Below are 23,050 nucleotides of genomic sequence, written 5' to 3' on the forward strand. Positions count from 1 at the left end.
GTTTCAAAAGGGAAGTTGGGGGACAGAGGGAGTTAACATGGGATATTGTGTACAATTATGGAAGTTGTCAATAAAGTTTTAAATAAACAGTATTAATTGCCTCCATTCAGATCCAAGTGAATCTAGTCAAATCACCATACACATTTTAGATGTGAAATTGCAGGACTCAGCAATATTTAGAAGGAGAACATTGTCCTCTGCCAGCAGTGACAATGACTCACTGTGGCTATGGTTCTGTGTCTCGCCCACTATCCCAAATCCCATGAAATCATTAAAAACATGCAAATGTAAGATAGACTCTATTCAATTTCTTCCCAGGCTTCTTGCCAGATTCCCATTCCAGCTTGCCTTGCTTAATGAGAATATCCTGGGATGCAAATTCAGTTACTCTGTACAGAAGCCCTTAGGCCCGGGCTGTGAGGACTGGAGTAAGGCCACTGCTCGGAGGGAGTGGAGTCTCTTCTGCCCCACATGAGCATGGTGGTCTCTGGCACATTCGAGTCTAAGGCTCCCAGCCTTGCCACCAGGGCACCTTCTGTCCAGAGTGGACTGCTATGCTGGCTCCCCTCCCTGATGGGCACTCGTACACTTATTTGTACGAGGTTGAAGCTCTATACTTCTGGAGTGCCAATTTCCTTGCAAGCCAATTCCCTCCCCAAAACACATCTCTATTATGTTAGAAGTTCAACAGTGACTAAATTTTATGGATCAGAAGAACAAGTTTTCTTGGTCCCTCAGTCTACCCTCCAGATTTTTTAATATTATATTTTATTTATTCAACAGAGAAAGAGGGAGAGAGAGAGAATGGGCATGCCAGATCCTCCAGCCACTACAAACAAACTATAGACATGTGTGCCCTCTTGTGCAGGTGGCTAGCATGGGTCCTGGGGAATTGAACCTGGCTCCTTTGGTTTTGCAGGCAAATGCCTTAATACACTAAGCCATCCCTACAACCTCAGATTTTTATTAATGTATAATTTTTTTGTTGACAACTTCTATACTTACAGACAATAAACTAATTACCTCCCCTCCACTTTCCCTTTCACAACTCTGCTCTCCATAATACCCCCTCCCTCTCTCCACTAGTCTATTTTTTGATGTCATCACCTTTTCCTCCTATTATGAGGGTCTTGTGAAGGTATTGCGAGGCACTGCGAGGTCATGGATATTGAGGTCAAATTCTGTCTGGACAGTTGCATTGTAAGGAGTCGTACCCTTCCTTTGGCTCTTATATTCTTTTTTTTTTTCTTTTGGCTCTTACATTCTTTTGCCACCTCTTCTGCAATGGACCCTGAGCCTTGGAAACCCTCCAGATTCTTTAGTATACCAATCTCCAGAGTGAATTCACAAGGGACACCAGTGGAGAGAAAGTCTTTATTTGCAAAGTACAAAATGAGTGAAGTAAGAAGAGACATATGAGAACCAGATGGAAGGTGGAAGAGTCTTGGTGGAAGAGAGAACGGAGGAGAAAGCGCAGAGGTGCCCTTATGCTGGGTTGTGGGCGTGTGGACTCCGTGGCTCTCACCCTTCCCTGAGACTTACTTGGCTTGCAGTCTCCCTGCTGGCTCTTTCCTTGTGTCACTGTCCCAAAGCGCTATCTTCCCAAAGCACCATTTCACCCCCTTGGGTTGGGCATTGCTTGGATTTCCTGCAGCTCCTGCTGAGTCTGACTCCCAAGGACTACCATAAGTGGCCCATCTGGCCACCAGAGGACTCCTGGTTTTTCTAATAGGGAAGGCCCTGGACAATCAGTCCAAGATCTTGGATTTTCTTCCATGCTGGTGGTCCTGCAGAAATGCTCCTGGGGGTAGAAGGTGCTGGAACAGGGGCTGTCACTTGAATTTTCAGGGATGGGATCTGTGGTGAAAGAAAAATTCAGTCCTTTCTCCTGGGGGCAAGTCCTTAAACTCCTTAGCTGCTTTGCTTCCCAAGCTAAGGACTCCACCTACAGTTCTCTCCGTGGCAGACAAATCTCCCAGCCCCACCCCACGTCTTCGCCCAGCCCTCTGTCCACACCTGTGGTTGAAGCAGGCGTAACACTCCTCACACTCCCATTTCTTGCTGTTTGATCTAAGAGAGGAGCAGTCCCTATGGGTTCCACGGGACCCGCATGTAGCACAGAGAATAAGTCGCCACCTCCTGTGGAAGAGCCAAGGAGTGATGTAGGGAGAAGCAGGACATTAAGTGCCACTCTGGGATGTCAGCTCTGTGGGTCTGTCTCAGTCATACAGGAGGGCTTCCTGGTTTTTTTTTATTATAGATATCACCCATCACATATTTATGGCTCCAAGATGCTGTGCGCTGAACCCAAGAACCTGTAAGCAGGCACAGCCCCTGGCATGAAGGATTTGTAAAGAAAATGGCCCTGTCTGTCCACTGGGCACAAGTAGCAGACCTTGCAGAAGAGGCCTGCCCACTCACACATGAGCCAGGACTCGTCAAGAATAGGACTTGGTAGTTGGGTTACCCTGTGAGCTACAGACAAGAGTGGACTTCTCACCACTAACAACTGTCTATGTTTAAGTTGGTACTGACAAAAGCTTTCTAACAGGAAGCTTCTTCCTACCCTTCATCTTCAAAGCTGTCTCTGCCTTGTTCATACAGGCAAGTGGAAGCGTCACAATGCTGATAGCGCTGATACAACTCTGAGAAAGCCCCTGGCTCGAGTTCCCAGGCAGCATCTCTGCAGTGGGAAAAGAAACGGTAAGAGACACATAACCTGTGGATGGAGCCTCTGTCTACTGAGGGGAGCTAGGAAGAATCCAGGCTAAGTACAGAGGGCTCACAGGCTGCCTCAACACTGCTCACAAGGCTGGGCAAGTGGCTCCTTATTTCCACTCTGGAATTCAAGAACCCATGCCCAGGGAATTCTGGTCCTCCATGCACCTCTTCAAGAACATGCCTGCTGCCTGTCTCTCCCCGTCGACAATGGAGAGGCACTTCCCCATCCTCCCTCTTCACTGCCTGTCAGAGTTCTCCTAAGTACCTTCTTGCTTACCTCCTACATACAACCTACACAACCCACTCCCTAGCTCAGTTCCTGCTGTGGCGTCCACTACCTGTCTGGAATATGAATTCCCATTCTTAGCATTTCTTTAGGAAACTCTTCTCTGTTGTTACACTGGGGACACTTGAAGAAATGCTTTGCTGACGTGTGGGCATATTTCTGCAAGGGAAACATGAAAAGCTTTGTGTTTGTGAAAACATGAACCACCTTCTTCCCAATCCCACTCAACTTGGGCAGTTTATGTGGGATGAGAACTACAAAGGCAGGTATCAGGCCTGGGGGCAAATGTGCTGGAGTTCTCAGGAATGCCTCAACTGTTATCTCTGGGGTCAAGATCCCTTTTACTTTCATCCCAGACAATGAGGCTTACTTTGAGGATCCTAGACTTATTCTGGGATGTTCCCATTTGCTCTGGCAATTCTCAGGATTTTTCTCCAGTCGATATGTGTTTTCATTTTTGCAAGGCATGGTCTTGCTCTAGCCCAGGCTGACCTAGAATTCACTATGTAGTCTCAGGGTGGCCTCAAACTCACAGCAGATCCTCCTACCTCTGCTTCCCAAGAGCTGGGATCAGAGATGTGGGCCACCATGCCTGGTCCCAGTCTAAATCTTATACAAATGAGGTGTGATAGGCCAAGGATGACCAGAGACTGGGATGGTGGCCCTCTTACAGAATCCAAAGCGGTCCTGCACATAGGACTACAGTGCAGTGCTGAAGCTCAAGACACGCTTGAGCATTCCTGGGCGCCCTGACTGCAGGCGCAGAAGCAGGGCATTTGTGGAGGTCCCCCAGGGCAGAGAAGGCTCCACCTGGATGCACTTGCGGTGGTAGACAGCTTGACTACAACATGGGCTCTGGATATTCTCAACACTCGCTTGGGATAAATCTTCACAACACAGGATGCAGCTTTTCTCCCTCACATTCCTCTGCTGGATGTCCTGTGTTGGGCGATGTTTTTCACAAAATGATCTGTGGTGGGTAAACAGACTTGGTTTCTGGCTTATCTCTGATGCCAACTCCCAACTGCCTAGCCTAGGAAGGTCAACCGCCATCTGCTTGGTGTTCAGTGAACTTCCACACTCTGGGGAGGAGAAGCATGGTGAAGCGCAGTCATGCCTTCTCATGGCTGCTCTCCTACTGAGCAAAGCTCCTGGGACCATCTCTGTAGCCTCCCATTCCTGAAAGCCCTACTCAGTTCTGAGCAGCTGTCGAAGAACCCCAGCTGTTTGTAATTGAAGAAGGGGATGGGAAGCAAGGAGAAACCCCTGTGGAATTTCCAAGTCAAGACACTGTTTCCCACTATTGAATGGAGGGAGAGCTTTGCTGGTGAATCAAAACAAGCCCGTGAGAACTGGGTTCTGATGTCATTAGTGGCTAAGTAGCAAGTTGCAAGGGCAGCCCGACTTTCTCTTTCCTTACTCACTTATACTCTCCAAAAAACTGTGAAAGGCAACCCCTTTCTTGGCCACAAGGCAGATGGAAGTTTCTGACGCAATGATCCTCCTGGCACTTGATAGCAGCTCCCCTTTTCTTGCACACAAAGCAGTTCTGCAAATGAGATCACAATGTTCTGTGACCGAGAAAGATAAGCAGACACACTGTGGCTCATCTTCTCTGGGCTGGAAATGCAGTGAAGCCACAGGCATCCCTCTCCCCAGCAGTCCTACGAGCTGCACGGCCCGGAGGGGAGCGCAGCTTCCGCAGCACTTCTGTCTCCCAGGGTGTGGTTTCCTCTCCCCGCCTAGGACACGACATCCCAGAGGAAAACGTGTCTTGCGCAGACAAGAGTTGGGTGTAAAGCCCAGCGGGACAGCACTGGCTTAGCATGTGCAGGCCTTGGTTTGACTCCCAGAGCCACAAAAATAAAATCTCAAAAACCTGATAGACCAGTTGAGAAATCCAAAAATCATTTTACTTCTAAACTAGTGGCTAGGGAAGGAACAAAGACAAGGATAGTGAGGGCTGGAGAGATTGCTCAGTGGTTAAGGTGCTTGCTTGCAAGGTCTGATAGTCTGGGTTCAATTCCCCAGTAGCCACATAAGCCAGATGCACATGCATCTGGAGCTCGTTTGCAGTGCCAAGAGGTTCTGGTGTGTCCATTCTCTCTCTCTCTCTCTCTCCTTGCAAATAAATAAATAAAAATTAACAAAAACAAAACCCAAGGACTGTGAAACCATTTGAGAAGCTTATCTCAAAGCACCATTTCAAGGGATTCTAACCTTTTTAGAAGCCCGGGTTGCCTCCTTTTTGATGTCTTCTGGTAGGAATCCATGGAAACCCTTGTTGGATTGGCCCCTCTGAGGCAGCTTGCTAGATAGGATCTGGGAGAGCAGCAGAACCAAGCTGTCAATGTTGATTATTAGTGAAAATAGTGTGGAGGGTGAGGAGCTAAAAGAGAACATGGGGACATGCTCCTTCTCTAGTCATTTAGTGCTCACAAGAGCTCTGACGCTGAAGCTACCGTGACCCTTATCTCACAGACCACTGGGGTGGTGTGGCTAGCAACGTGGCCAGTGGGCTCACATGGCCAGAAGGTGCAGAGACGGCCTCTACATTTGCGCCTAAAACCCACATTCTTATGCCTTTTGCCGCACTGCTCTTTATGTCTAAGAGTTTTTGTTGTTGTTGTTTTCAAGGGAGCATCTCACTCTAGCCCAGGCTGACCTGGAGTTCACTATATAGTCTCAGGGTGGCCTTGAATTCATGGTGATCCTCCTACCTCTGCTTCCCAAGTGCTGGGATAAAAGGGGTGTGCCATCACACCCAGCTCCATTTCAATTAAAAATGTCTTGGAAAAAAATATTTGGGGCTGGAGAGATGGCTTAGCAGCTAAGGTGTTTCTCTGCGAAGCCTAAGCACTCATGTTTGAATCTCCAGGGGACACGAGCCCACAATGTTGCACAAGCGCCACAGGGGGCGCATGCGTGTGCACTTTGTTCACAGGGGCTGCAGGCCCTGGCACACACATTCTCACTTTCTGCCTCTTTCTCCCCCAACCCCCCAAACAAAAAACAAAAATATCAGAGAGAATGGGAGCACCAGAGCCTCTAGACCCTGCAAGCAAACTCCAGATGCATGCACTACCTCATGCATCTGGCTTATGTAGGCACTGGGGAATTGAACCTGGGTCTTTAGACTTTGGAGGAAAACACCTTAACTGCTAACCCATCTCTCCAGCCTTCCATTTACATTTTTAAAAGAATTAATTTCTTGAGCCTGGGTTCACTTCCCCAGTACCCATGTAAAGATAGATGCACAAAGTGACACATGCATCTGGAGTTATTTGCAATGGCAAGAGACCCTGACATACACATTCTTTCCTTCTCTGTTTCTTGCCTCACAAATTAATAAGTATTTAAAATAAAAAATAAAACATCCTGGAGTGCTGGCCTACCACACTCAAAGGCTGGGTTCAATCCCAGGCCTGTATAAAACTAAGAGGGGTAGAGTACACGCTTTTAATCCTAATACTCGTGAGGTGGATGCAGGAGGATAAGTTCAAGGTCATGGTCAGCTACATGGCAAATTTGAGACCGCTCTGCAAAACGTTAGACCTTGTATGAAAAATAATAAATAAAAGCCAGGTGTGGTGGTGCATGCCTTTAATCCCAGCACTCAGGAGGCAGAGGTAGGAGGACTGTTGTGAGTTCAAGACCACCCTAAAACTACATAGTGAATTCCAGGTCAGTCTGAGCTGGAGTGAAACCTTACCTCAAAAAAACAAAACAAAACAAAACAAAACAAAACAAAACAAAACAAAACAAAACAAAACAAAACAAAACAACAAAAAAGGGACTAGTGAGATAGCTTAGCAGTTATGGCACTTGCCTGCAAATCCAAATAACCCAGGTTCAATTCCCCAGGACCCACATAAGCCAGATGCACAAGGTAGCACATATGTCTGGAGTTCATTTACAGTGGCTGAGGTCCTGGGGCTCCAATTCTTTCTCTCTCTAATAGTTAAGTATTTTTAAAATAAAAAAAAACCTAAAACAAAACAAACAAAATAAATAAGGGCTGGAGAGATGGCTTAGCAGTTAACATGCTTGCCTGCACAGCCTATGGGACCCAGGTTCTATTCCCCAGAACCTACGTAAGCCAGGTGTATAAGGTGGTGCATACATCTGGAATTTATCTGCAGTAGATGGAGGCCCTGGTGTGCCCATTCTTTCCATTTTTCATAAATAAAATTAAAAAATTAATTTCTTTAGGGTATGTGAGTATGGGTGCATGCATGCCATGTATACATGTGGAGGTCAGAGGGCAACTGTCTGGTTAGTCCTTGCCTTCTGCCTCATTTAAGGCAAGGTCTCCTGTTCATTGCTCTACTGTCTGTGAGCTTCTGAGAAATGCTCCTGTCTCTGTTTCTCTTCTTGCCATAACCACACTGGAATTACAGAATCTTACTACAGTTTCCAGCTTTTTAAAATTTAAATTTTATTTATTTATTTATTTGACAGAGAAAAAGGGAGGGAGAGAGAGAATGGGCACACCAGGACCTCCAGCCACTGCAAATGAGTTCCAGACGCATGTGCCCCCTTGTTCAGCTGGCTAACATGGGTCCTGGGGAATCAAACCTGGGTCCTTTGACTTTGCAGGCAAACGCCTTAACTGCTAAGCCATTCCTCCAACCCACTGCAAGCTTTTTGAAAATGTGGGATCTGAACTTAGCTGCTCTTGAGCTGTGGGGAAAGCACTCTACCCATGAGCCATCTAGTAGTGACTGCCCTTTAGTACACAGCATTTTTTCTTCAGAGTTTTATTACAGCAAGTTAAAGAGGATTTTTAAATCCTCCATGGCCATTGTGCATTAATAGAAGAGGGAAAAATGTTGTACTTTTCTTTAAAAACACATTTTTAAAATATTTTATTTTTATTTATTTGAGAGCAACCAACAGAGAGAGAAAGGGGGGGGAGGGAGGGAGGGAGAGAGAGAGAGAGAGAGAGAGAGAGAGAGAGAGAGAGAGAGAGAGAGAGAATATGGGTGCGCCAGGGCCTCCAGCCACTGCAAATGAATTCCAGATGTGTGCACCTCCTTGTGTACCTGGCTAACGTGGGTCCTGGGGAATGGAGCCTTGAACCAGGGTCCTTAGGCTTCACAGGCAAGCGCTTAACCGCCAAGCCATCTCTCCAGCCCTAAAAACACATTTTAAAGGGCCTTTTGTTTCTGGGAAATGTGGTGGGCTTCTTGTAGTAGTTCAATTAAATGTGTAATGAGAAAAATAGTGAATATTTAATTATTTATCTTGGTTTTTCGAGGTAAGGAATGCTCTAGCCCAGGCTGATCTAGAATTCTCTATGTAGTCTCAGGGTGTCTTCAGACTCATAGCAATCCCCCTACCTCTACCTCCCTGTGCTGGGATTAAAGGTGTGTGTCACTACGCTTGGCTTGAGTATTCTTTTTCAATATGTATATATTTGAGAGAGAGAAAGAAAGTGAGGGAGCAGATAAGAGAATGGGCATCAGGGCCTCCAGCCACTGTAAATGAGCTCCAGACTCATGTGCCACCTAGTGCTTCTGGCTTACATGGGTACTGGGGCAGTGAACCTGAATCCTTAGGCTTTGCAGGCAAGCTCCTTAACTGATAAGTCGTCTCTCCAGCCCTTGCATATTTTTTAAAAACTTTTTTTTTTTAACGTAGGGTCTCACTCTAGCCCAGGTTGACCCAGAATTAACTATGTAGTCTTAGGGTGGCCTTGAACTCATGACAATCCTACCTCTGCCTCCTGAGAGCTGGAATTAAAGGCATGCACCACCAAGCCTGGCTAGTATTTTTATTTTTATTTATTTGAGGGGGGAGCAGATAGAGAATGGGCATCAGGGCCTCTAGCCACTGCAAATGAACTCCAGATGAATGAGCCACCTTTTGTGCATCTGGCTTACATGGGTTCTGGGGAATCGAACCTGTGTCCTTAGGCTTGGCAGACAAGCGCCTTAACTGCTAAGTCATCACTCCATCCCTGTGCACCTATTAAAAAATTTTTTTTTATTATTTGTTTATTTGAGTGAGACAGAGAGAAAGAGGTGAGAAAGAGAGAGAGAGAGAAAGAATAGGCATGCCAGGGCCTCTAGCCACTGCAAACAAATTCCAGACACTGGTGCCACCTTGTGCATATGCTTACGTGGGTACTGGGGAATTGAACCTGGATCCTTATGCTTCACAGATAAGCACCTTAACCACTAAGCTATCTTACCAGCCTCTGAATATTTATTTTTGGTTTTCCGAGGTAGGGTCTCACACGCTTAGGCTGATCTGGAATTCACTATGAAGTCACAGGGTGGCCTTGAACTCTCTGAGATCCTCCTATCTCTGCTTCCGAAGTGCTGGGATTAAAGGTGTGTGCCACCATGCCCAGATGTTTATTTATTTATTTTTTTGAAAGGGTTCTCTGAGGTTTTCTCTTTCACTTTCCTTTATTGACAAAGTCCAAAGACGCAACACAAGGCGCGTGCGCACACACACACACACACAAAAGCTAATGTAGCCAGGTGTGGTGGTGTATGCCTTTAATCCCAGCACTCAGGAGGCAGAGGTAGAAGGATTGCCATGAGTTCAAGGCCACCCTGAGACTACATAGTGAATTCCAGGTCAGCCTGGGCTAGAGCAAGACCCTACCTTGAAAAACTTAAAAACAAGGCTGGGCATGGTGGCACACTCCTTTAATCCCAGCACTCGGGAGGCAGAGGTAGGAGGATCATTGTGAGTTTGAGGCCACCCTGAGACTCCATAGTGAACTGCAGGTCAGCCTGGGCTAGAGTGACATCCTACCTTGGGGGGGGGGGAAAATAAGAAACCTTAAAAATAAAACAAAACCCTATTTCTGACTGAAGACTCCACATACTTGGGCTGCAAGGCCACTGAAAAATCCTGTTGGAACTGAGCTGATAACCTCCTCCATGTAAACCCAGCTGACAGAAAGCTGGAAGAAGCTATTCTGCATACAGTTCACTAGTGAAGATACTCAACAGTGGACTCTGCAAGCCTTATATTTTGGCAGCCAGGCCAAATGAGCCAATGGGTGCAATAGTGGCATGTATGTCATGGTGGAAACCAACTGCCCTCTAATTGGACTGGAGGCCTGCTCCATGTGAGGGAATACATCCCTGATAATGAAAATTTAAAACCGGGGTAGTCATGAGCTCTAGGGGGTGTAACATCTGCTGCTGTTTGGTTAAATGTATATAGTATGCTTATCAAACTGCCCAATAAGCACTTCTCTTAATGTTCATACCCTTATATTAATGCTACTCTCACTTTTGGTAGAGAATCTTCTCTTTTCAGATGGCAGTGACCTTGGGATGACTCAGAAGGCATCATGGTGCTAGGAAGAAGTGACAGGAGTGCTCAGTACTGTAATATCTCTATCACACCTTCCAAGGCTCATGGTCTATTGCAGAAGAGGTGGCAGAAAGAATGTAAGATCCAAAGGAAGGGCAGGACTCCTTACAACGTGCTTCTGCCAGACACAAAGTGGCCTGGATATCCATGACCTCACAGCGCCTGACACTACCTACATAGGACCATCATAATAGGAGGAAAAGGTTATGACATCAAAATAAAAGAGAGACTTATTGAGAGGGGGAGGGGATATGATGGAGAATGGAGTTTCAAAGGGGAAAGTGGGGGGGGGGAGGGTATTACCATGGGGTATTTCTTATAATCATGGAAGTTGTTAATAAAAAACATAAAAAATTTACCCCTCCCCCCAAATTAAAAGCTAGTGTCATTTATAATGGTAAGAAATTGGATGCTGTCATTGAATATGGGAGCAAGGTATGGATGACTGCTTACACTACTTCTGTTGAACATTAGGTTAAAGGTCCTAGCCAGTGCAGCAAGAAGAAAGAAAGACAAAAACTGGGGAATGGGGATGTAGAGTGGTAGATAGCATGAGGCCTTACATTTGATCCCAGCACCCCATAAAAACTGGTCATCAGGCTGGGCATGGTGGCACATGCCTTTAATCCCAGTGCTGGGGAGGCAGAGGTAGGAGGATGGCTAAGAATTCAAGGCTACCCAGTGAATTTCAGGTTAGCCTGGCAAGAGTGAAACCTACCTCAATAAAAAAAAAAAAAAAAAAAAACAACCTGGACATCAGAGTTGAGAATGTGGCTTCAGCTTGTCTGCCAAGCCTGCTGGCCTGAGTTCAATTTCCCAAAGTACCCACATAAAGCCAGATGCAAAAAGTGGTATAAGTAGGAGCTAGAGACACTGGCACGTCCACACACACGCTAATTTTTAAAAAACTAGGCACAGTGGTAAACACCATCCCACCATTTAGGAACTTGAGGCAAGAAAAATCAGAAGTTTGAGGTCACCTTGGCTGCAGAGTGAGTTTGAGGTCAGCCTGGGCTACATGAGACTCTCTCTCAAAGAGAAAGATAGGGGCTAGAGAGATTGCTTAGCAGTTAAGGCACTTGGCTTGCAAGGCCAAAGAATCCAAGTTTGATTCCCCAGGACCCACGTAAATTAGATATGCAAGGTTGTGCAGGTGTCTGGGGTGCATTTGCAGTGGCTGGAGGCCCTGTTATACCATTCTCAATCTCTCCCTCTCTCTGCCTCTATCAAATAAAAAACAATAAAAAAAAAATCAAAGAGAAAGACAATCATATGCAAAGAGCTACAGAGAGATAAGTAGAGAATGAATGAGTGAAATAGAGAGTGAGGGGAAGAAAGAACGAAGAGAGAGCACCAAAAGGTGGAAAGGAAGTTAGAATTGTCTTTTTTCACATGCTTGGACTTTGGACACAAGAGAGTCCTAAAAAAACAAAACAAAACAAAACAAAAAAACAACAAATACAACCACTGAACAAATAAGTGGATTTAGGGTTGTAGGATTCAAAGTCAACATACAAAAATAATTGCATGTCTATATGCTAGCAACAAAATTGAAAATGAAACTTAAAAATATCATTTGCAACAACATAACCACAGAATATTTAGGAAAACATTTAACCAAAAATATGTAAGACTTCTTAGAACCCAGGTTCGATTCCCCAGTTCCAAGATAAGCCAGATGCAGAAGGTGGCTTAATGCATCTAGAGTTCACTTGCAGTGGCTAGAGGCCCTAGTGTGGCCGTTCTCTCTCTCTCCCTCTCAAATAAATTAATATCAAACAAACAAACAAACAAAACCACAAAACTATGTAACACTGCTGAGAAATTTTAAAAGATTAAGTGGAGAAATCACACATCAGTGGATTCCAGGTTCTATCAATGCTTCTCAGACTGAAAGGTAAAGTCAGCACAACCTAATTACAATCCCTGTAGGTCATTTCGCAACTCCTCCCCCCACGGTAGGGTCTCCACTCTAGCCCAGGCTGACTTGGAACTCACAGGGATCCTCCTACCTCTGCCACATGAGTGCCAGGATTAAAGGTATGTGCCCACACATTCAGCCCTGTAGATATTTGTTAAAAAAGGAAAAGTTGATAACCTTAATAAAAATTTAGAAAAGGAAAGAAAGGAACAGATAGCCAAAATAATCTTGGAAAAGACTATAAAGCTTACCATATTTAATTTTGTTTTGAATTTTTTATGGGCTGGAGAGATGGCTTAGCAGTTAAGGCACTTGCCTGTGAAGCCTAATGGCCCGTGTTTAACTCTCTAGGTCCATTGTAAGCCAGCTGCACAAGGTGATGCAAGTGTACAAGGGTGCACATGTGTACTAGGTGGCATGTGTGTCTGGAGTTCAATTGCATTGGCTAGAAGCCCTGGCATGCCAATTCTTTCTTTCATAAAAACATTTTTAAAAGGGCTGGAGAGATGGCTTAGCGGTTAAGCGCTTGCCTGTGAAGCCTAAGGACCCCGGTTCGAGGCTCGGTTCCCCAGGTCCCACGTTAGCCAGATGCACAAGGGGGCGCACATGTCTGGAGTTCGTTTGCAGAGGCTGGAAGCCCTGGTGCGCCCTCTCTCTCTCTCTCTCTCTCTCTCTCTGTCTTTCTCTCTGTGTCTGTCGTTCTCAAATAAATAAATAAATAAATAAATAAATAAAATTTTAAAAAAATTACTTATTTATGAGAATGAGTACATGAGCGGGGGGGGGGGAGGCAGTGGGGGAGGAAGGAGGAGTGAGAAAATGGGCATGCCAGGGCCTCTAGTCACTGCAAACGAACTCTAGATGCATGTGCCATCATGTGCATCTGGCTTATATGGGCTCTGGGGAACTGAACCTGAGTTATTAGGCTTTGTAGACAAGCATCTTAACCACTAAGCCATCCTTCCAGCCCCACTGTATTTAAGACACTGTAAAACCACATTAATTAATACAGTGTGGTACTGGTATATGGATAGGTACATACAGATCAGTGACATAAACAGACCATCTAGATCACATACCTATATTTGGATAAAGGCACCTAAGTAACTCAAAGGTCCTAAAGGACCCTTAGGACACAGTAAGAGTGCTAAACATAAAAGAAAGATACTGATGAACACAATCTTATCAAAATAAAAACTTATTCTTAAACTGGGCATGGTGGCTTTAATCCCAGCACTCGGGAGGCAGAGATAGGAGGATTGCCATGAGTTTGAGTCCACCCTGAGACTACATAGTGAATTCCAGGTCAGCCTGAGCTAGAGTGAGACCCTACCTTGGGAAAAACAAAACAAAACAAAAAAAACCACAAACAACAACAACAAAACTTATCCTTAGAGTTGGAGAGACGGCTTAGTGTTTGTGCTTGCCTGCAAAGTCTAAGGATCCAGATTCGACTCCCCAGAACACACATAAAGCCTGATGCACATGGTGGCACTTGCGTCTGGAGATCATGTGCAGTGGCTAGAGGCCCTGGCAAGCCCATTCTCTCTCCCTCTCTTTCTCAAATAAATCCCAGCACTTGGGAGGTCTGGTAGGAAAACTGCCATGAGTTCTAGGCCACCCTCAATTACAGAGTGAATTCCAGATCAGCCTGGGCTAGAACGAGATCCTACCTTGAAAAAAAAAAAAACACCCCCCACAAAAAAAAAGAAACACTAGGGGTTGGAGAGATAGCTCAGCAGTTAAAGTGCTTGCCTGCAGAGCCTAGTGACCCAGGTTTGCTTCCTTAGTACCCAAGTAAAGCCAGATCCACACCGCAGTGCATGCACCTGGAGTCTACTTGCAGTGGCTAGTGGCCCTGTCATGCCTATTCTTTCTTTTCTGTCTCTCTCTGCTTGAAAATAATTCTTCTGGGTATGGTGGCACATGCCTTTAATCCAAGCACTCATGGGGAAGAGGTAGGAGGATGGCTGTGAGTGGGAGTTCCAGAGTTCCAGGTCAGCCTGGTCTAGAGTGAGACCCTACCTTGAAACCACCCCTTCTCAAAAAAACTAGGGAGAAAAATATATATAGTATGTGCCTGAAAAATAATTTGTATTCAAATATATAATCAATTCTTACACCAATAAAACAAGGCAGTCTAGTTTTAAACACATACAAAAATATTTATACAGAAACAAAAATATGTGAATAAGCATGGAAAAAGCTTCGTATCTTCAGTTCTCAGAGAAGTACAAATTAAAACCATAATAAAATTCCAATAAACATCCAGCAGAATGGATACAATTATAAAGGTTGACAATACCAAGTTTTGCAACAAAATTGTACAACTGGAACTTGAATAAATTGCTCATGGGAGTGTAAACTGGTACAACTTTGGAAAATGATTTGAGAATGGCACATAAATATTTACTTATAAAAACAACAATTAATTTCACTCCTAGGCATCTGCCCAAGACAAGTAAAAATGCATATTACAAAAAGCCTTGTACTGAATGTTCATAGTAATTTTATTCATAGTCCTCAAATGGAAACAATTCAAATGTCCATCAACAGGAGAAGAGATGAGCAACTTTAACAAGTCATGTAACAGACTAGCTTTGGCAATAGACACACAAGGTATGGATGCATAAAACAACATGAATGAATCTCCAAAATACTGTTTTAGGGAAAAAGATAAGAAGGAATATAATTGTTAGTTCACTTTACATGAAGTAAAATAACAGGCAAAAGTAGTCTGTTGACTAACAGCGATTACTCAAAGGAGGCAGGAAAGTTAACTTTCTGAGATGATGGGAATCTATTTAATTTTATTGGGATGTGATTATATGGGGTTATATAATTTATTAAAACTTATCAAACTGTGCACTTAGAATTGTATATGTTTTTATGCAGGAGCAAGTGAGAGAGAATTGGTGTTCCAGGGCCTCCAGCCACTGTAATCAAACTCCACAGACATGCACCACCTTGTGCACATGTGCAACCTTGCACATTTACATTATCTTGTGCGTCTGGCTTATGTGGGACCTGGAGAGTTGAACATGGGTCCTTAGGCTTCTCAGGCAAGCTCCATAACCACTAAGCCATCTCTCCAGCCCTACATTTTACAGTATACAAATTATACCTAATAAAAAGCACGTTAGAGGCTGGAGAGATGGAGATGGCTTAGCAGTTAAGGTACTTGCCTGCGAAGCTTAAGGACCTAGGTTCAATTCCCCAGTAACCATGTAAGCCAAAGACACAAGGTGGTGCATGCATCTAGAGTTCACTTGCAGTGGGATGGAGGTCCTGGTGTGTCTATTCTTTCTCTCTATGCCTCTTTCTCTCTCAAATAAATAAATAAAATATTTTTAAAAACAGTTCATTGGGAAGAAAATAACTGGAAAGACATTCCAAGTGTTGACAACATTTGTTTCTAGGGAGAGGAAGAAAGATAAGGTATGTTATTTTGGGATAGGGCTTTTAATTACTGCTTCAACCAGCTAGGATTTTATAATATGTCATACATTATCAACTTTTTTTTTTTAAGTTTTTTTGTTTTTTTTTTGAGGTATGGTCTCACTCTACCCCAGGTTGACCTGGAATTCACTATGTAGTCTCAGGCTGGCCTCAACTCACAGTGATCATCCTATTCCTGTCCCGAGTGCTGTGATTAAAGGTGTGCTCCACCATGTCTGGCTTTTCAATTTTTTAATTTGGGGGGGGGGCAGTGCTGGAGAGATAGCTTAGTAGTTAAGGTGCTTGCCTGCAAAGTCTAAGCAATCAGGTTCAACTCCACAGTACCCACAGAAGCCAGATGTATGAGGTGGCACATGTAGCTGGAGTATATTGGAGTGGCTAGAGGCCTTGGTGTTACCCCTTCTCTCTCTCTGCCTCTCAAATACATAAATTAAAAAAATAAAATATTAAAAAATAATTACATTTATTTATTTGTGAGAGAAAGAGAGGGAGAATGTGCATGACAGGGCCTCTAGCCACTGCAAATGGACTCTAGACGCATGTGCCACCTTGTACATCTGGCTTATGTGGGTTCTGGGTAGACAAACCTGGGTCTTTATGCTTCACAGGCAAGAACCTTAACTGCTAAGCTATCTCTCCAGCCCATTTTTTAAAAGTTTTTAGAAAATATTTGAGAGGAGAGTGAGTATGGGTGCACCAGGGCCTCCAGTCACTGCAAATGAACTTTCGACACATGTACCACTTTGTGTACCTGGCATTATGTAGATACTAGGGAATCGAACCTGGGCAGTTAAGTCTTTGTAAGCAAGTACCTTTAATCATTGAGCCATCTCCCCGGCCCCATATATTTTTTTAAAATAGATTTTAAAGGAAAAAAAATTATAAGCCAGGTGTGGTAGCACACGCCTTTAATCCCAGCACTCAGGAGGCAGAGGTAGGAGGATCACCATGAGTTTGAGGCCACCCTAGGACTACATGGTGAATTCCAGGTCAGCCTGAGCTAGAGTGAGACCCTACCTTGAAAAACAAAACAAGAACAAGAACAACAACAACAACAAAAAAAAATGAAGAGAGATGAACAGGGATATAAAATTGAGGTTTGATACAGGAACAGTCTGTATAGCCATAGACAAAAGACATTCAAAGCAATGAAGGCCTTATACTCACAAGACAGAAATAATGCACACTGATATTGTGTTTCTGAAGAAAGTCTCCTAGCTTTTCAGGATCCCCAGGTTCTTGAAGGCATAGTTGGCAAACTGGAAGAATGAACATTAAGAATTAACTACAGGGCTGGAAAGATGGCTCAGTTAAGGCACTTGTCTACAATGCCTAATAACAAGGGTTTGATTCCCCAGACCCCATGTAAAGCCAAATGTACAAAATAGTGCATGCATCTGGAGTTCGTTTGCAGAGGACCTGGCACACCCATTATCTCCCCTCTCCCTGCCCTCTCTCTTTGCAAATGAATAAATAAGTAAAAATTTAAAAAAGAAAAAAGAGAAGTAACTACAGGCTTGGCTCGGTTTGACCATTAAGAATGGAAGAGGAGCCAGGCATAGTGGTGCACACCTTTAGTCCCAGCACCTGGGAGGCAGAGGGAGGAGAATCAGCATGAGTTCAAGGCCACTATGAGTACACAGTGAACACTAGGGTCAGGCCGGGGTAGAGTGAAACCCTACCTCAAAAAAACCAAACCAAAAATAAGTAAATGAGTAAAAGAATGGATGAGCAGTACAGCCAGGTGTGGTGAAATAGCCTTTAATCCCAGCACTAGGAAGCCTGAGGTAAGAGGATCACTGTGAGTTAGAGGCCAGCCTGGATTACAGTGAGTTCCTGGACAGCCTGGCTAGAGTGAGATCCTACCTCAAAACAAACAAACAAACAAAATGAAGAGGAGAGGCTGGGGAGATGGCTCAGTAGTTAAAGGCACTTGCTTGCAAAAGCCCACCAGCCTTGGTTCAATTTCCCAGTTCCCACATAAAACCAGTTGCACAATCCAGCATGTGCATCTTAAGTTTGTTTGCATTAGTAGGAGGCCCTGGCATGCCCCTATTCACTGTCTTTTTCTCTCAAATAGATGAATAAATAAACAAAAAGAATGGAAGAGGAGCAGCCACCTAAGAACAGGAAGGAGCCCAGAGGCGTCTAGACTTACTGTCTAAACCAATTCTACAAACGGTAGAAAACACATTTAATTACGAAAGTTATATCTAGATCAACTCTATACATTTTTTTTTTTTCTAGGTAGGGTCTCACTCTAGCCCAGGTTGACCTGGAACTCTATAGTCCCAGAGTGGCCTTGAACTCACAGAGATCTTCCAACCTCTGCCTCCTGCATGCTGGGATTTAAAGGCATGTACCACCAAAACCTGGCAAGATTGTTGAAAACACATTTAATTACAAAGTTTCTCTGAATCAACTCTCTAAGTTGTTGAAAACGCACTTGCAGCACCTCACCTGCTCAACAACATAGCTTACCAACACTGTCAGTGTACTGTGGATAGTTATTTCCTTGTGACTGACCAACCAGCACTCTAGAGAGTACTGTACCACATATGGCTAGCTTGGGAAAAGTTCAAACTTAAATTTTTGTTTTCTTTTAAAATATTTATTTATTTACTTGCAAGCAGAAAGAGAGAGAGGGAACAAGCCAATGGGTGCACCAGGTCTTCCAGCCTCTGCAAACAAACTCCAGATGCATGTGCCACTTTGTGGGTCTGGCTTTATGTGGGTACTAGGGAATCAAACCTGGGTTGTTGGGCTTTGTAGGGAAGCACCTAACCACTGCAAAACTCTAAATTTTAACTCGGGTTTCCTATTGAATGCTTTTACATCATCTTTTTTTGGGGGGAGGGGTTGGATAAGGTCACACTCTAGCCCAGGCTGAACTGTAACTCATTCTGTAGTCTCAGGCCAGCTTTGAACTCACAGTGATCCTCTTACCTCTGCCTCCCCAATGCTGGGATTAAAAGTGGGCAACCACCATGTCCAGCTTATATCATCTTAAAACAAAAATAAATCTAAGCATTTTGAGTCAGGGAGCTTCCATATCAGGAAGAGGGTCATTTTGGCAAGGATGAAGGTCTTATTGGGTAGCAGGTCTTGATATAATTTTGGTTATATCAAAGGCTGCAACCACACACTTCATATTTCTTGGTATCAGCTGGCTTTAATTAAGTTCTTTCTTGAACTTCAGGCATGAAAATTTAAAACCAAAATCACTGATTTTTTTTTGGGGGGGGGATCTTAAGAGATTTTGGGAAGGAAGTAGGGTTGCCAGTGAGACAAGCAAGTTTACTGAATCACACGGGTGGCCTTCAACGGCAGCTGAGCACAACCTCATCTTTCTTACCAGGCCCTGTTGGCTTCCTCTGGGTTTCCCTTTTAGTCCTGGCACATTTTCTGTATGAGAGAAGAAAAGGACAAAGTGGTCTTTGAGGACTTGTGACAATCCTTACAACATTCCCTTAAATGCTGGTCACATTTCTGATGAAGGACCTTTAAAGGCCCTTCATGTTTTTGACAGTATAAAACACACCCACTGGGTTGGAGAGATGGCTCAGTGGTTAAGAGTACTTCCTGTCCTGAGGAGGCTAGAGCTTAATCTCCAGGACCCACATAAATTGGGTGTGGTCATGATCTTCTGTAACCTGCCTCCACGGCAAACAAAGACTGGAGAATTGCCAGGGCTTGTGAAAAAATAGCAAACTCCAGGATCAGTAAGACTCCATCCAGCTCCAGTAAGAATGGGCAGAATAGGTACAGAGTGACACACCTAACATAGCTCTCAGGCAGATGCACGCAAGCACATCCCTGACGGAAGTGCACGGGGTACTGCATGGGCACATACATGTGCATACACACACACACACACACACACACACACACACACACTCCTCACACTAAGTATTTGAAAGTAGAACAGTCTTTTTTAGTTCCTCTGCTGCCTGTATTGAATGTGCGCAAGAGCAAACCCCCTTGGACTTTCATCTTTTAACTCTCAGAATCTCAGGAGTACAACCTCCCTGAAGCACACTGAAGTCATACTCCGGATGCCTGAGCATGTCCACTGCACTATTCTTTACATTAGCTCAAAGAATCTACAGAGTACTAAATAAAAAGTGAGTCCTGTGGGGCATGGTGGCACACGCCTTTAATAGCAGCGCTTGAAAGGCCACGGCAGTAGGATCACTGTGAGTCTGAGGTCAGCCTGGAGCTACAGAACGAATTCCTGGTTAGCCTCGACAAGAGTGAGACCAACCTTGCAAAACAAAACAAATAAACAGAAAGAAGCGAGTGATTATTATGCATATTATGCATATGTCCTGGGGCCACGCAGTTACCAAGTGGCAGAGGCACAAGATGGACTTGGGCAGTGAAGTCCCACAACAGGCACAAGCATGGCGCTGCTGGGGATGGTGCTAGGCAGACAGGAAGGGCAGCTTCCTTTGACACTGTCCAACTCCAGCCCTCACAAGCAAGCCAGAGGGAGCAAAAAGCGCATCATCTACACAGGCCACTGTACGGTCTCTCCCGACTCTTCCAGTCAGTCACCTAGTCTACCTCAATCTTGGGTGTCTTTTCTTCTTTTCTTTTATCGTCTTCATTTGCTGCTGTCTGTCTTTTCTAGCTAGAATTCTTCTGTTCTATGGTGAGGACAATACAGGCTCTTCCTGTTATAAATGTAAAGAAGGCGAGTCAGCAGTTTAATTTTACATGTGGTTGTAATGCTCTACACGGTCAAGGGAACGATACACTTCACCTTTCAATGCATGTGATGGGCTAAAAGGAATGTACTCCACATCAATGCTAGTAGTGGGCGTAATTATTAAATTGTACCAAGAACTGTTAACATATAACTCTCCCACGTGGCAAGTACAGTTATTGGTTCCATTTTCAAGATAAGGAGACTGAGGCTAGGTGTGGTGATAAAGGCCTTTAATCCCAGCACTCAGGAGGCTGAGTGTTGCAGTCTGGGTTGCATTGCTGTTAGAAATCACCTAACCAAGAGCAGCTTCTGGGAAAAAGAGGTTTATTTGGCTTACAGGCTCGAGGGGAAGCTTCACGATGGCAGGGGAAAACGATGGCATGAGCAGAGGGTGGACATCACCCCCTGGCCAACATAAGGTAGAACACAGCAACAGGAGGGTGTGCCAAAGACTGGCATGGGGAAACTGGCTATAAAGCCCTTAAGCCCGCCCCCAACAATACACTCCCTCCAGGAGGCATTAATTCCCAAATATCCATCAGCTGGGAACCTAGCATTCAGAACACCTAAGTTTATGGGGGACACCTGAATCAAACCACCACACTGAGGTAGGAGGATCACCATCAGTTTGAGGCCAGCCTGAGACTACAAAAGTGAAGTTCTAGGTCAGCTCAGGTTAGTAAGACCTTACCTAGAAAAACAAAACAACCTTCCGCAAAGACAAACGACAACAAAAAACTCAGAGCTGGAAGTGGTGATGTACATTTTTAATCCTAGCACTAGCCTTTAATCCTAGCAAAGGTAGAAGGATCACTGTGAGATTGAGGCCAGCATGGGACTACAGTGAGTTCCAGGTCAGCCTGGGCTACAGTGAGACTCCACCTCCAACCCTGCCCCTTTTCCCCAGGGGAAAAAAAAAATTCAAGATGAAGAGACTCAGGCAGGGAGAGGTAAGCACCTTGGCCAAGGCTCGAGTTAGTGATACGAGGCGGGAGTCGAAGCCAAGCTGTCTTCTTCCAGAGGCCAACCTTAGCCCTCATGTTGCTCTATTACCATGTAAGACCTTGGAAACACTGCTTGACAGTCAAATGACTCTTTATTTCTTTGTGTTTACTAAGTACATGGAACTCAGGAGACATGTCAGCTTGTGTATCCAAGCGTGGGTGCCTTCATTCTACTCCATTAAATAAGGCAGCCTCAGAGATCTGGCCTATTTAAAAGCGACACCTCCCTCTGGTGAGAGACAAGAGGGCAAATGACTTTTTACCAGGCTCAGATGGCCACTGAGGTTTAAGCCTTTCCCACTTGTCTTGATTTGAGCAAAGTAAAATGAAGACGCCTTGTCATTCCTCCTGCTCCTAATGTAAGCAGATGACATATTTACCTTCTTTTTTTTTTTTTTTTTTTTGAGGTAAGGTCTCACTTTAGTCCAGGCTGACCTGGAATTCACTATGCAGTCTCAATGTGGCTTTGAACTCACAGCAATTCTCCTACCTCTGTGCTGGGATTAAAGGCGTGCACCACTATGCCTGTTTTTTTTTTGGCGGGGGGTTTCAAATTTACCCAGTGGTAAGTCTCTGAAAGGGAACAGGGACAAAAAAAAAAAAGGTCCAAATCCCCATGAAGGAAGGACTTTGTCAAGTTGGGAGAAGGAGGGCGGCATTTCTTAGGAGAGTTGAGTTAGGCCACTCCAAAGACATAGTGTATAAATTTCAAGGACTTTCAACTATTCAGCACGAATACACGTACTAGAAGTCACTCAGTGACTCAAAAACTAGCCAGTGTCTTACAACCCAGGAGATGAAATTTAATGAGTTGACACCAGCTGCTTTCTTACTCAATAAAAGCATCTGGGGGCTGGGAGATGCAGTTAGCAGTTAAGGCATTTGCCTGAAAAGCCAAAGGACACAGGTTCGATTCCTCTAGGACCCATGGAAGCCACAAGTTAGCACATGTGTATGGGAGTATGTTTGCAGCGGCTGGAGGCCCTGGTGCGCCCATTTTTCTTTCTGTCTACTTCTTTCTCTCTCAAGTAAATCAAATAAAATATCCTTGGAGAGTGGTTGTGTGACATTTAAGTTTTAAACAAACAACCACATTTGGACAGGCTGGAGAAAGTGGGGCGGGCTGGCCCTAACTGCTGTCCCCGTGGGGCAGCTAACCCGACCATCTTACAATAGAAATAGACCTTGGGACTTCAGTTCTTTGCATCGCTGGACCACGACGTCCCTTGATTGGGATTCTGTGCACACTGGTGCTTACAAGAGGCGACGATCTTCAAACCATTTGAGGAGGGGACGTGGCCAGTGCAAGCTGCTCAGCCCGTGACTTTCTAAAACCCGGCGGATGCTCCCTCGGAACGCTAAGGCGTGTTGGCTAAAATGCTTGCTGGGAAAACGAAAAATAAAAAAATTAACGTGTTCGGTCCCGCCGTCGCCGCAAGAATAAACGACTTATTTGGAAAATACGTGCTGGTGTGGCCACCACCGTCCCCCCCGGAGGTCACAGCCAGATGAGACGAGGGGGTGGGCTCAAGGGGCGTCGGGCGGGCGGCAGCCCAGGCTCACGTCGCGGGGGCCGGGCCGGGGGCGGGGCGGGCCCGAGCTGTCTC

The 23,050-nt window shown here is 44.9% G+C and overlaps 1 protein-coding gene across 1 annotated transcript; it reads right to left on the reverse strand.

Moving 5' to 3' along the window:
* Window positions 1–1,360: 1,360 nt before the first annotated feature.
* Phf7 (PHD finger protein 7) lies at window positions 1,361–22,866 on the reverse strand. Its single transcript, XM_004661234.2, is given in 13 exon segments — window positions 1,361–1,716; window positions 1,718–1,857; window positions 2,017–2,035; window positions 2,037–2,139; window positions 2,567–2,683; window positions 3,060–3,166; window positions 3,818–3,977; window positions 4,432–4,556; window positions 5,228–5,329; window positions 16,896–16,987; window positions 19,084–19,133; window positions 20,295–20,404; window positions 22,628–22,866. Coding segments are annotated over 12 exon segments (1,197 nt in total). The 5' UTR covers window positions 20,339–20,404; window positions 22,628–22,866; the 3' UTR covers window positions 1,361–1,578.
* Between the last annotated feature and the right edge of the window lie 184 nt (window positions 22,867–23,050).

The sequence above is a fragment of the Jaculus jaculus genome, chromosome 16 (genome assembly GCF_020740685.1).
Source record: "Jaculus jaculus isolate mJacJac1 chromosome 16, mJacJac1.mat.Y.cur, whole genome shotgun sequence".
Taxonomy (NCBI): Eukaryota; Metazoa; Chordata; class Mammalia; order Rodentia; family Dipodidae; genus Jaculus; species Jaculus jaculus.